Source organism: Tauraco erythrolophus, chromosome 6 (genome assembly GCF_009769465.1).
Source record: "Tauraco erythrolophus isolate bTauEry1 chromosome 6, bTauEry1.pri, whole genome shotgun sequence".
NCBI classification, from domain to species: Eukaryota; Metazoa; Chordata; class Aves; order Musophagiformes; family Musophagidae; genus Tauraco; species Tauraco erythrolophus.
The window spans coordinates 21674540-21687641 of NC_141470.1; the positions used below are offsets into that span (position 1 = coordinate 21674540).

General features: G+C 41.0%; 1 protein-coding gene across 1 annotated transcript in view; it reads right to left on the minus strand.

Annotated features, from left to right (window-relative positions):
* MPPED2 (metallophosphoesterase domain containing 2) overlaps positions 1-13102 on the minus strand; it is a 106130-nt gene that overhangs the window by 70016 nt on the left and 23012 nt on the right. The window contains exon 2 of the mRNA XM_086613565.1: positions 1039-1220. Within this exon, the coding sequence (XP_086469691.1) occupies positions 1039-1220 (182 nt within the window). The remainder of the gene's footprint in view (positions 1-1038; positions 1221-13102) is intronic.

The following is a 13102-nucleotide window of genomic DNA, read 5'->3' on the forward strand; positions in this document are numbered from 1 at the left end:
TCTTCAATTTAAAAATTCCTTTTGCAAATCCAAATGTTCTTCACTTATCTCTTGAAGGGTCAGCCAAGGAACTCCAATGGAATAAAATGATGCTATTAAAAGCATGTAGAAATGTGGCCATCATACAGCAGGCAAGAGAAAGTGCAGTGATGGAGGTAAAGTATGATGACAAAGCTCTGCTTTCAAAGGTTTTAAATAATGCTGTAAATTCATTCTAACGTTTCTTGAAAATCAGCTGCTTGAGATACCTTCATCTCTGAGTATTTCTAGTGCAAGTGGTGACACGGCAGTACACAGTCAGCCTACCAGTGGCATTTATATCAGGAGCATCCTACACAAGTTCTCATCCTTCATTTCGGTCTTCTGCTGTTGCAATTTAATTGCCCTCAACTGTAGCAACACACTGCATCAAGGCACTGCTATCAAAAGGCGTCCTACTGAAGAGGCATCAAGCACCTGCGTTCAAAGTAAAAACCCCGGTACTCTAACTTAAAGGGGCAATCATGTGAATACCACCCCAAAAAAGTTCTCCTTTTCCGAACAGTATAATTGATTTTGGCATCCTGTGTTGTGGAAAGAAGAGCTTCCATCATTTCCAAATATATCATAGCTTTCGGCATTCAAAAAAAGCATTCAAGCATCAAAAAAAATATTTCAGCTTTCAATTATAGCAAACCCAAAATGCAGTAAGTAATAGTTTTGGCTGTGGACATAAACCCTCCCCAGCATCAACGATCAGGATGCTGTATGCCTTCGTATGAAGTGCCACCACCCTCTATGCGCACACAGAAGGCTGCACAGTCCTTGCTGTGGAATGACAGGATCTCTTCCCCCAGGATAATGCAGAAACACAGCAAAGTCTCTACATTTGTCTTAATTAACAGAATCACACTGAAGCTAGAAACAGCACATCACATGAGGACAAGTGAAGCAAGGGTAGGGGGAGATTTTCAAGTGCTCTAATTCAATTAGGAGGCAGTGACTGACACTTGGACAGGAGAGGTTAATTGGGGTCACCAAAACGCAGTAATTCCTTACCTAACCAGTCATTAAACTTCTTAACCTCTGAGGGCAGTCCCAGCTCGGTGAAATCGCCCGTGTGGAGAAGGATGTCCCCATAAGGCATCTGGATGCCATCTGTTCTGGAGTGTGTATCTGAGACGCAGACAAATCGCGTGTGGCCCGCTGGTTTTGGAGTGTCATATGGGATAGGGTCGACCCTAAAGCAGACACATAAAGATCTCACAATAGTTACAAGGTTAAAACCCTGACATCTATTACTTCAGATATCAACACAGATCTGTCTCCACACAAGCGTGCATGCACACGCATACGCATCCATTTACACACACTGCGCTGCAAGAACAGACTTGCCAAAAATCCAGAAGAGACCACAGTGCTTTTTACTTACCTGGTGAGGAAGGAAGATAAGGAAATACAGAAGATAGGGCCAGTTTCTGATGCCAAAGTTAATTTAAACATTGGAAAAAATCAAATTGAGAGACTTTGAATTCAGATTTTCTTTTTTTTCCCCATCATCTGCTTTATACATGAACAGGTACACGGGTGTTGTGGTTTAACCCAGCCGGCAACTAAACTGCACACAGCCGCTCACCCATCCTCCCCACCCCCCGGGGATGGGGAAGAGATTTAAAGGGGAAAAGGGAAAGAGACCCGTGGGTTGAGATAAGAACAATTTACTACTACTACTACTAATAAATGAATATAGGTATGTACAATGATAAATATATATACAAACAAGTGATGCACAGTGTAATTGCTCACCACCCCTTGACCAAGGCCTGTTCTGTTGCAGACTAACGATCCTGAAACAGGTAAGTCCTGACACCGCAACCCTGGACAAGTGAGAGGACCAAAAAGAGAGTGAGAGAGAGACAGCACTACAAGAGTGAGAGCCCTGGAAGATCAAAGGCCCTTCTTTCTGGCTGACCCTCATTTTTCTACTGGGCATGACACTGCATGATATGGAATACTAATTGGCCAGTTTGGCCCTCAATCCTAAATCTAAGTACAAATCATAAGGGGAGTTGTGGACCCCCCCGTCCCGGCCATGCTCCCCTCTGTACCAGGTCTCACAGGTGGGCCAGCAACAGGCTCTCACTTGAGCCGAGCAGCTCAGCATCTGATGTTGTTCAAGGGCATAGGCACTCCTACAGATTCCAGCAGGAATATTTATTTACACACAATCAGGTACACTCAGGAGTGCCTTGATGAAGCCTGGAAATTGCAAAACTGAGTCTAATGACAACTACCCTCACACAAAATCCTGAGCTCATCTTCCCAAAATCTACAAGGTCAGGAACTAAAGTGGTACAGCACTAAGCAACCACAGATAAAACTTCTTTTTCTGTAGCCAATGATGTTAAAAATTTAGTTCAATTGGTTATTTGCAAGCTACATTAGTTAATTTGATCTTCTCAACTATATGCGACCCAGCACAGAATTTTGGTTTTGAGGTGGTTTGGGCTTTGTTTTTTAAATTTAAACAGAACAGAGAAAAATAATAGGGAAGTGAAGTTGCTTTATGCATACTTAGTTGTTAGAAGCTCTAATTTGTAACAGAATAACTTAAAATACAAAAGGCAATCTATTGCCTACTTTGGAATAGCAATTACTTCACTGCAGAGTTACCATAATTTGATTTGCTCAACTTAACATTTGAATAGCACAGCATCTGAATTAGCACAGAAAACCCCATCCCAACTCCACAAAACTTCAGCCTATTCCACTGATGTGCCACTTTGATCATGGTTAGGGCCTAGTTTCAGCTAGAAATCTTAAGGTACGTAGATGTTATGTCAGAACAACAGTCTGCTTACATCTCAAATCATGAGAGCAGTGAAACCAAGATCTAAGCATTCTAAAGCACACAAAATACTGCTGTGCTAAGACTTACTGGGACAAACTGGCACAACAACAGAAATTCAAAGATCAGTGCCTGAAAGTAAAAAGAAAATTAAACTGGTTTTATTAGTTTTGCTCTCCACACTTGAATGAAAAGAAAAACAACTAACTAGCACACATCACTGTGAACCTGTTTTTCTTAAATCCCCATAGTTGTAATAAGATGCATGATCAGTAATACAAAATATATCACAAATCCTAATAAAATATAGACTGTTGAAGTATTCCTTTATTTACTGAACTGTATTTACTATTTTTAGCAAACTAAATAATTATTTAGTATTTACAATACACTGAACTGTGTGAAAACTTCCACCAGTGTCTTTAACTTCAGCTCCCCACATAGGCAAGACCAAAAGCATCCTCAAGGGAGCAATTGAGCTCCCCACACGGGGTGCTTACAGTGGTTCAAGAACTCAACTCCATATGGACACGTACTTATCCCCAATGGAAAAATGTCCATGTGAATGTACTTACTAACAAGATTTTACTCAGACTTTTAGATTTGGTAGAATGTTTACTAATAGATAAAAGTTTGGGGAGCAGAGGGGGAAGATATTTGTTAGACTCCATTTTCCTAGGTACCATAATTAATTATTTCCAATCAAACGGTATTTACCATAAACATACCACGTTTGGCTGGTATGGTCCACTGAATCAATTTGCAAAATTCAAGCTCTGCAAGACGAAGTTTCTTTAATTTGGTCTTTACTTTAAAAACAGATTTTACTGCAGGCTGGACTGGATGGGAAGGGGCAGTTTGGTAGATAATGTGGGGGTTTTTTTGTTTTTGCTATTGCACCTCCTACTCCACCCAAAGTACCAGGTACGATTAATTGAGCCACAGATCTATTTACCACTAAAGAAATCCACTGCAAAAATCTGGAACTCTGACAATCATTAGATTCTTCTTCTCTGCAAGGGTCAGATACTAATAAGGTTATTATTACAGAGGAAAATTAATTTACCCATTGAAATCACATTGGCAAGCTGGGTAGAACTATAATTACAGGTCATAGTGCTTTTGTATTTGGTGTCTTCCTCCCAATTACTGACAGTAAGCTGAAACTTTTTTAATAGTATGTCACACACTAAACACGGGAGGTCTCCAAATCAACATTTTTGCACATCCAAGTATGCTTACTCCAGACAACACAAAAAATGAACACCAACTTCCATCACTACCACATACCTCGTTCAGATTGTCTCTGCTTGAGCTATGGCCAGCACTGCCTGCCTCTGGGGAGTGCTATTTTGTTTGCACGCAGCAGCTACGCTTTTGCTATTCTCTGCAGCTTACTTCAAAACCCTCCTTTGCTTTAGGCAATCCCTACTAGACTATAACACCAAAATCTGGTTTAGGATTTTTCTATTCATGCAATCACTTATAGAAAATTCTATAATCGAAATTCATTAAGTTCCTGACCCTTCTTTCTCCTCTTTACAAACACTATGATGTTGCCAAGTAACCTTTTTTCTACATCTTAGCTTAATTTCTTCTCTTATTCAGCAGCGCTTGCCTACTAAGTATTTGAAAGTGAGATACTGAAGGTTATTGTGCTCAGCCCATCAATTTATCTTACTCAAAATAGTCCTTCAATAGAAACTTAATAAAAGTGGTGTTATTGCCAGTCCTAAAGGCTCAAGTTTTCTTTTCATCCACAGCTACAGTATGGCAGAGTAATGCCAGATTTTTCTTTTTCACTACATCATGAGAGGATTGGCCTCTGAACCTGCAACATCAGCTACCGCAGTTGGAGAGGCACTACCCTTTCACAGCTTCTGGCGACACACTGCTCGCTAGCAGGCTTCTGCCTGGGCTGGGAACGTCGTCCATTCTTCTGGTGATCCGCTCAACTCACGACCCAACATCTGGGGATTACAGACTGGCATTTCTAAAAGCTCTGTAATAGTTAGGCATCTGACCCTCAGTGCAATTCAACAAGAGGTAAAATAATTATTTCAGCCCTGACCACTACCAGTCTCTGCTGAATCAGAGCACATACCTAAGAAATTCAACACGTTCTTTACCATTTGCTCCAAACACAGTGCATCCAGCTAACTTTGACACCCTCCATCACCACCAATACTTTATTTTTCCAATCTTCTTGAGCTGGCAGACTGAAACACTTTATAGATTATTTGATCACTGCCTTTGGAAAAGCATGCTCGTAGAAAGATGCAGTACATGTTATTCCATAATAATTTAAATGTTCATACATTAGGATTAATACAGCAATCAGGAAATGAAAAACAACCTAACAAAATAGCCAAGTATCAAAACGAATGAGGATTTTTTTGCCTTAAGTTAGTAAATGATTTTAGGCATCTAACTTCCTTTAGAGACAGCTGTCAACAGATACCTATCTACCCTAAGGTACCTTGCACCATAGAAAATCAGGCACTTAGGTGTTTTTTCCAAAGTTTATGTAAGACCTAGAATGAAATCCCATAAGGCAGTTGAGCAATGACTGCTTTCTAAGATCGTGACAGTAATGTATGATCTGCCCCATTTAATGCATTTATGACAAGGGTTTAGGAATCAGAAGGGACAATGGAATCTTCATACACTTCTATAAGGATCTTGTTTATCAGGTAATTTCTTGGCTTTACTAAACTGCCCTTACCACCAGTCGTTCTCATTCAGAGCCCTTCAGGTACCAACCTCAAATTTTCAGTTCCTCACACATTGCTGCAGCTGAAATCAAATGACAAAACCAGGCTCCGAGTTGGCTTGCTCAGCTATCACTGATCAGTATCTTCCTTCAAAACCACGGTTACCATGGCACTTCCAAGGCAGCAGGGCCGTGTCAGGAAGGAGCCGAGGGCTGCCCCTTGCCCGGCCGGCTGTGCACGCGGCAGCCCACGCACGGGTGTAGCTGCTCCCGGGGACTGCACGGATTTGAGAGCTGTACGCTGTCCTCATCCATCAGATGGCAAATTTTGTCATGGCTTTATGTTTTAAAAGTGAAGATGAAATAATTAAACAGCAATCAGCAACACAGAAGTTATCAAAGGGATTCTGACAGTGAAGTAGGAGGGCTGAATTCAGAAACTCACTGAGGAGGAAAACATTGGGCCTTTCACATGCACGGAGGCAGAGGACTTGATTTAGGATGTCACGCTATGGAACAGACGGGTGAGCCGTGTATTTCGGCCCCAGCTTACGCTAGTTACTCATAACGATGTCTTATAAATCAGCAGCGCTAGAAAGCACCTCCGAGACAGAAAGGGCAGTGCAGCCCTCCAAGAGACATAGCTGCAGGCAGAATTACAGTGGGACCCTGTTTTCAAAGAAAATTTAGAAAAGGCACAAGCACCATTTTTCTGAAAGAAATAAAGTTTTGTTTCCAAAGGATAATTCTGCATGGGTGAGTTCGAATGCTGAAAATACAGGGCTCTGGCTGCGTTAGCCAGTCCCTAGGATTGCCTGTGCTTAGAGAAGCTGAACCCACAGTCCTTTCACTTCCCTGCTCTCTTGGGTTTTGAGATATGCAGACCCCAAATCCCCTCTTATAGAACAATTCCCAAGGAACCAATTCATCCGTGAAGATGGAATAAAAATCTTAAACATTAAGCCAGGAAGAATTTCCAGTTCCTAAAGTCCAATAAATCACTCAGATGAATGTAGCACCTATGCCTGACAAAACGTTTACAGATGCTGAAAATCCCTCCCCCTGCCCCAAACCCTGCAACTCAGACCGGCACTATTACTGTTTACAGTCCCCTACTTTTTAAGCTGGTTCTGTTGGCTCTGCTACAGGTGAACAAGGCAGTGGTCAGCACACCAAGATGTGTGTCAGCACACCCAAGCTCACCAGATGCATGACTAGTCCCATGACACACGGGCCCATATTCTTCCCATGCTTCATCACATTGTATGTCGTCTTTTCAACTCTTAATAATTTCTCCACTAGGTTATATCTGACTGATTTTGTGGGCTTGCTTTCTATGACATCTAAATTAGTATTCATTACGGACTGATTTAAGCACAGAGTACAAGTTTGTGTACCACATAAAATTTGTATGTGTTGTTGCACTTACTCTGCTGGTTTGGGAGTCATTTGGAGATGAGCTATCTAGTAACTATTCTATATTAAAAACATATCTATATTACTAGCTTCTAAAAAACCACCTACTCATGCTTGCTATGAATAGTCATAGTTTTATTTATTTACAGTTTAGCTTCCTCTTGCAAAATCTTCATACTCTTCCTGCTACTCTTAATTTCAAAATTTGTAAACCAAATACTTTTTTAAAGAGCCAGTTAGGTTGGTATATTTATTTTTAGGATTAAAATACAAACATTGTCTGCAAAAACACTTTTAAAAAGCTCGTTTCTAAGTGCTGTTAGTTCCCCCTCCTCAGCTAAGGCAATAAAGGATAATTTTGTTGAAATTGGAAAACAAAAGCAATGTATTCTCTACATCTTCATCTTTTTCTCTTTTTGAATTCATACATCTGCCTCTACACATGCTCCCTCTGGCATGGGAAGTTCAGAAGAGAATAAGGGGAATTTCTGTGAAAACTCCTTGCTACAGTACTTAAAGTATTTGTTACTGAAGCCGAATCTCAGGGTTTTGATATATTGTGATACTTGTTATTTCTCTTAAATCCCAAGTCACGGCACTGGGTGATCATGCGATATCTGAGGCTTAATTATTTTTGTCAAAATATACCAATAGGTCTCTCAGTTGAAGAAAAATGCATGAAACGCATCTGTATGCCCTGCAGATGTTGAAGAAAATAAAAGATGTGTAACTGTTCTTATCTTTAAAAAAAATCTCTCTTCTATTAGGCCAACTTCATAATTTTAGAACCAGTTTTTAATACCACAGACCAGAAGGACCGTATCAAAATCAAACTGTAAACGTGTCTACATTTTGAAACAAAAATTTAACATCTGAATTTAAAATTTTTGGCTTTTTTATATTTTAAGTTTTAAAATATAGCATCATTTAGCTTTGTTGATCAGGCTGATATGGACACATTACACTAAAGACTTCATACACTGATACCGGATTAAAAATGAGAACTCCAGCATCAAGCGCGGAGCAGACACAGTGCCCCTTTCTTCATTAGAACTTACTCAAAATCTTTTGAGCTGCTTCACTCTCCCAAAGCTACAAGACAGCAACTCTTCTGTGCCTGTGTTGCTCTTCAACTGCATCTCCCACAGCTGCTCTGGATGCAGCTCCCCAAATTTGTAAGGCATCTTGTAAGACGAAGGCATTTTCTTTTTTCTTCTGCCAAAGCATTCCTATTTCTTATGATTACTACTGTCACAGCACTCATCTCAACATCCAACATTTCAACTCCCCCACGCGCCCCAGCTGCAGGATGTTGGCAGCCAGAGCCACAGCAGCAACAGCACGCATTGGGACAGCCTTCTTCCCACACGTGCTGCCCGTCTGGGACACCCCATGGCCGGCCGGGCAGAGCAAGCACGTGTCCTCGCCCACCACGATGGAACACCAGGGAAAGAGCCATTGCTGGGCACACATAGGAGCTAACAGCACACAGTCAAGACCAAGGCTCTTGGATGACAGAAATCCAGAAAAGAGCAAATTACACTAAAGGAAGCTGTAATACTGTTGGGACGGTGACCAAGACCTTGGATTTTCTCTAGGGACTCACCAGGCCCCAGGGGTTTCATCCAGTGCTCTCTCCCCTTCGCCACAAGCTCAGTCACCCATGCTCAGGTGCCGGCACGCACGGCAGTGCCTCCCAGCTGCTCCGACCAGCTGGCTTTGCTCCCTCAACCGGCTCAGCTCACTGAGTCCAACAGGCTGTGGCATCTTTATCTCTTTGAGCTATCTCACCATGGTTGCCCTTGAACACGGGCTAGATGCTGGTTTCCTAAGCACAGCTGTAGATCCCAATCCTAAATGAGACTCTACAGGAAGACAGCCCAGCGACTGGAACTTATAAAAAGGAAAATAAAGTACATGCCTGGAACAGAGGGAGGAGGTGAAGGAGAATACTCCACCCAGCTGTCAACAACTGTTTTCATTTTCTTCCTTAAGAAATTCTAGTAGCCATGGGTAAAGCAGACACCACAGGTTAACATGGCTTTAGAGTGGCTAACAAACTGGAGAAAAAGCCAGGTGGGGTGGTGGGACTGAAAGGAAACTCAGCAGGGCAAACGCTCTGGTAACAGCATGCCACTGATGGTGGCTTCGGCCTGACACCAGGCAGGAGAGGTGAAAGCCAGAACACCAGGAGAGAATGACTGCAGGTTGGCACTCCCACAGGGCCACCTCAGCAGCTCTGCCTCCTTCCAGCAGCTCATTCCCCACCCCCAGTAGGGAAAAATAAATTTTCATAAATACGTTTGAAGCTGTAGTGTCTATTTTATAAAACGGTTTGGCAAATCAATTGACTTCTTAGTATTTATATCTGATCTCCTGATTTTGAAAGGGAAACTACAAGAACTTTGATGAAGAGGATGGGCAGGTGATCTGATCACGTTGTACCCTCCAGTGGAAAGTGGACTGTCTGCAAATTCTTTACAGCATGAACTCAGCACATCATATAGCTATCCAGACATCTCTGGCCAGAAAAATATATAAACGCACATACACAGAGCTGATTGTAATACAACACATGCTGAACCACACATAGCCAAACACTAATTTCCTCTCAATAAACACAATGAATGTCAAAATATAGCATTCCTTTAGTTGGCTGCTGTCAGCCATCAATTGTTTAAATCATATATATTAGTGCTTTTGTTAACTTAGCTGATCTTCCAGCATGGTCAAACACCAAGAAAACATCTGATTTCTTCTCTGGCCAAAAAGAAAGGGATGTAAATACCTTCCAACACTCCCACTGATGGATGTTATTTATACAAGCACACGTATCTAAGAACAGACTACCCCAAATTAGCTAGAAAGCCACACCTCTTCTGGAGACCTCCATCTTCATTTGTTGCCTATCAAAAACCTTAAAGAGAGTTCTGGAAACTGTAAAACAGAGGTCCAATGTTTATTTCAGAAATTGCATTAATTGTGTCTCATTGCAATGTGGAAAAAAAAAATAATTCTATTTACAAACCCACATAAGGATTCAATGCACCACTCAGCAGCTTACTGCTAACAATTTCAACAATTATAGCTGCAGGGAAATGATGGATCTTTTTATTACAGGTTTTGGAGCTGTTTTACTTCCAGTGAGATTTATGAGATTAAACAGAAAAGACCTGTATTATCCACTATCATCATTTGGGCAAACTAAAGAAAACCCTCCTTTATAAGGAATTTATAATAATACATCTTCTCATCCCAACACAAACCTCAACTCTGTTAAGCCCAGATTCTGGTCAGTAATAAAACCATAAAGAGGTAAAATTCATATTTTCTCTGGTAATCTGTGGGGGCAAATAGTCATCTGGTATTTTTTCCGAAGTATCTAACCTCCTTTGATATTAATAGGAATTCAGAAACTGAATTCCTTGAGCGCTTCTGAAAATCCTATTAATCATCTCTTTGCAGATGAAATTTCTTTTTAATCGATGAAATACCTTCTAAAACTTGGGTATAAGTGACTTTGCAAAGGCTAGGGAAGCAAAACAGAACTGAAACCAGTGTCAACACCAGTACAAGCATCACTCTAAGGTCCAGGCAACAAAAGTTCCTCCTTTAAATAAAACAGTAAATCGCCATTTTTATGCTGGTATGGTTTAAATTAAAAGTAATTAAGAAGCACTTTTCCCACATTCTTGCACTGTTGTTGTTGGGGGACTGCTATAAATTATGCCTTCCCCCCACCCTGAAAAAACTCATTTACTCATAAAACTGCACCTACCAGGAAGATATGTCAATAAGCTCCCTATAATGAAGGCACATTTTTATTTCCCTACTCTAAGCTCTACAAACATCAACTCATTAAAAATACTCAGAATATAATCTGGCATCCCAAACTCCAAAGAGAAGAGAATTTAGATCCAATTTTAATTTAAGGACAATGAGATTTGAAAAATTCACATTTTTATATCTCAGCAAGAGTGAGGCTAAATTAATGTGTGGTATTTCTCCAATTATTTCAACTCTATGAGTCATAAAATGGGGCGGACTTATTTCTAGAGTGGAAACCATGAAGAAGGCTTTAGTCCTTGCTTCAACAGTAAAACAGTTTTTCAAATTGTAATGCAAAAAAAAAAAAAAAAAACCAACAAAACAGATCTCCAGGATATATTAAATTTAACTGGTTTCACTCTAACTTGGCACATCAAAAATGCCATCTTTTTCAGAAATTAGGACGATTTTGGTCAGAGGGACAGATGTAGAAAACGAATGAAAGGACTTACAATCACAACACTCTGCCAAAAAAAAGAATTGTTTAAAAGAAATTACTACAGCATGTATTCCATTTCTTATGGTCGCTCATGCGGCCCAGAAGGCCAACCGCATCCTGGGATGTATCAAGAGACGCGTGGTCAGCAGGTCAAGAGAGGTGATTCTCCCCCTCTACTCTGCTCTTGTGAGACCCCACCTCGAATACTATGTCCAGTTCTGGTATCCCCACCGTAAGAAAGACATAGATCTGTTGGAGCATGTTCAGAGGAGGGCCACAAAGATGATCCAGGGGCTGGAGCACCTCTGCTACGAGGACAGGTTGCGGGAGCTGGGATTGTTCAGCCTTGAAAAGAGAAGACTTCGGGGGGGACCTAATAGCTGCCTTCCAATACCTGAAGGGAACTTACAGGAAGGCTGGGGAGGGACTTTTTACAAGAGTGTCCACTGATAGGACAAGGGGAAATGGGTTTAAGTTGAAGGAGAACAGAGTTAGATTAGATCTTAGGAAGAAATTCTTCAGTACAAGGGTGGTAAGACTTTGGAATAAATTGCCCAGAGAGGTTGTGGATGTCCCCTCTCTGGAGGTGTTCAAGGCCAGGTTGGATGGTGCCTTGAGTAGCCTGGTCTAGTTGAGAGGCGTCCCTGCCCATGACAGGGAGGTTGGATTAGATGATCTCTGAGGTCCCTTCCAGCCTATGCCGTTCTATGATTCTATGATTCATATTAAGAATGAAAACGAGTGTCCTAAAATGTACAGAACTCACAAGCATGACTCAAAACATCTTGGAGATGATAAATTCAGCAATAGACAATAACTCTTGCGTAATAAGGCAACTGTACAACTGGACTTGAAGGCATACAAAATATTGAGGAGAATTGATTATCTTGCAGAATTTGCTAGGAAATCTAAAATCTACCTTCCTGTTTCAGAAACAAACAGTGTTTAGACACGCACAGAATTGAGCCTCGAGTGTTTGCTGAGAAACATCTGAGGTTGGTTCTGATTTCCCCCGCCTTCTCCATATATAATTTGGTCTAAAGTATAGTAGCTACTTGAAACATCACTGACTTGCAGCTCACTGTTCTTTAATCCACAAGTTAACTATACAGTGTAAGTAAGAAACCCTGCACTTAGCCCTCTCAAACATTTTACTTTCTGACCTGAAGGTATCACCCTCTCCAGGGATGAGATGCAATTCCACCTCCATGCAAGCGGAGCCTTAGCCCTCTCCTGAACAGAGTGCTAATCATGAGTCTCTCTGCTACTCTGCCTTATGATTTGACTTCCACAGGGGTGATGGAACCGAGTCCAAAAAAGCTGTTCAAAGGAAGGACAATTCATGCTGGGCAAACACCATCAGTTCCCATTTTTAAGTTACTAAGGGCAGAGAGTGCCATCAACATGCCTGTGAAATTGCCATTGATGCTAGTGGGAGATCGGTGAACAAACAGAGTGGAACATACAACTCAAATAAAAAGAAATTTCTTAGTATTCATGCAGCACCAGATACTATTTTAAAGCAGTAAATTGGCAGACACTGTATGTTAGCTAAAAAATCCATTTGTGGATCTGAACCAGTACAAAAATCTGTCTCGTTAGGATGTGTATTCTCTACTGCATCTAAGCTCTAACGAACTTTTTTAAGATATTAGTAATAAAATGCTTCCCATCCAAAAATGGGCATTTTCCTACTAAATAAAGCTCTTCATAATAGCTATGCTGTCTTAAAAGGCATTTTGCCACTCAGTCTCGTGTATATGAATTATTTCAGCCCTTGTCAAAGGTTTCAGCCTCCAGCTCTTAAGGTTTAAGAAGCTTTCTGCACGGAAGATGATAAAATACAGACTGCAATTTAGCTCTCCTTCTAAAGTTAAGT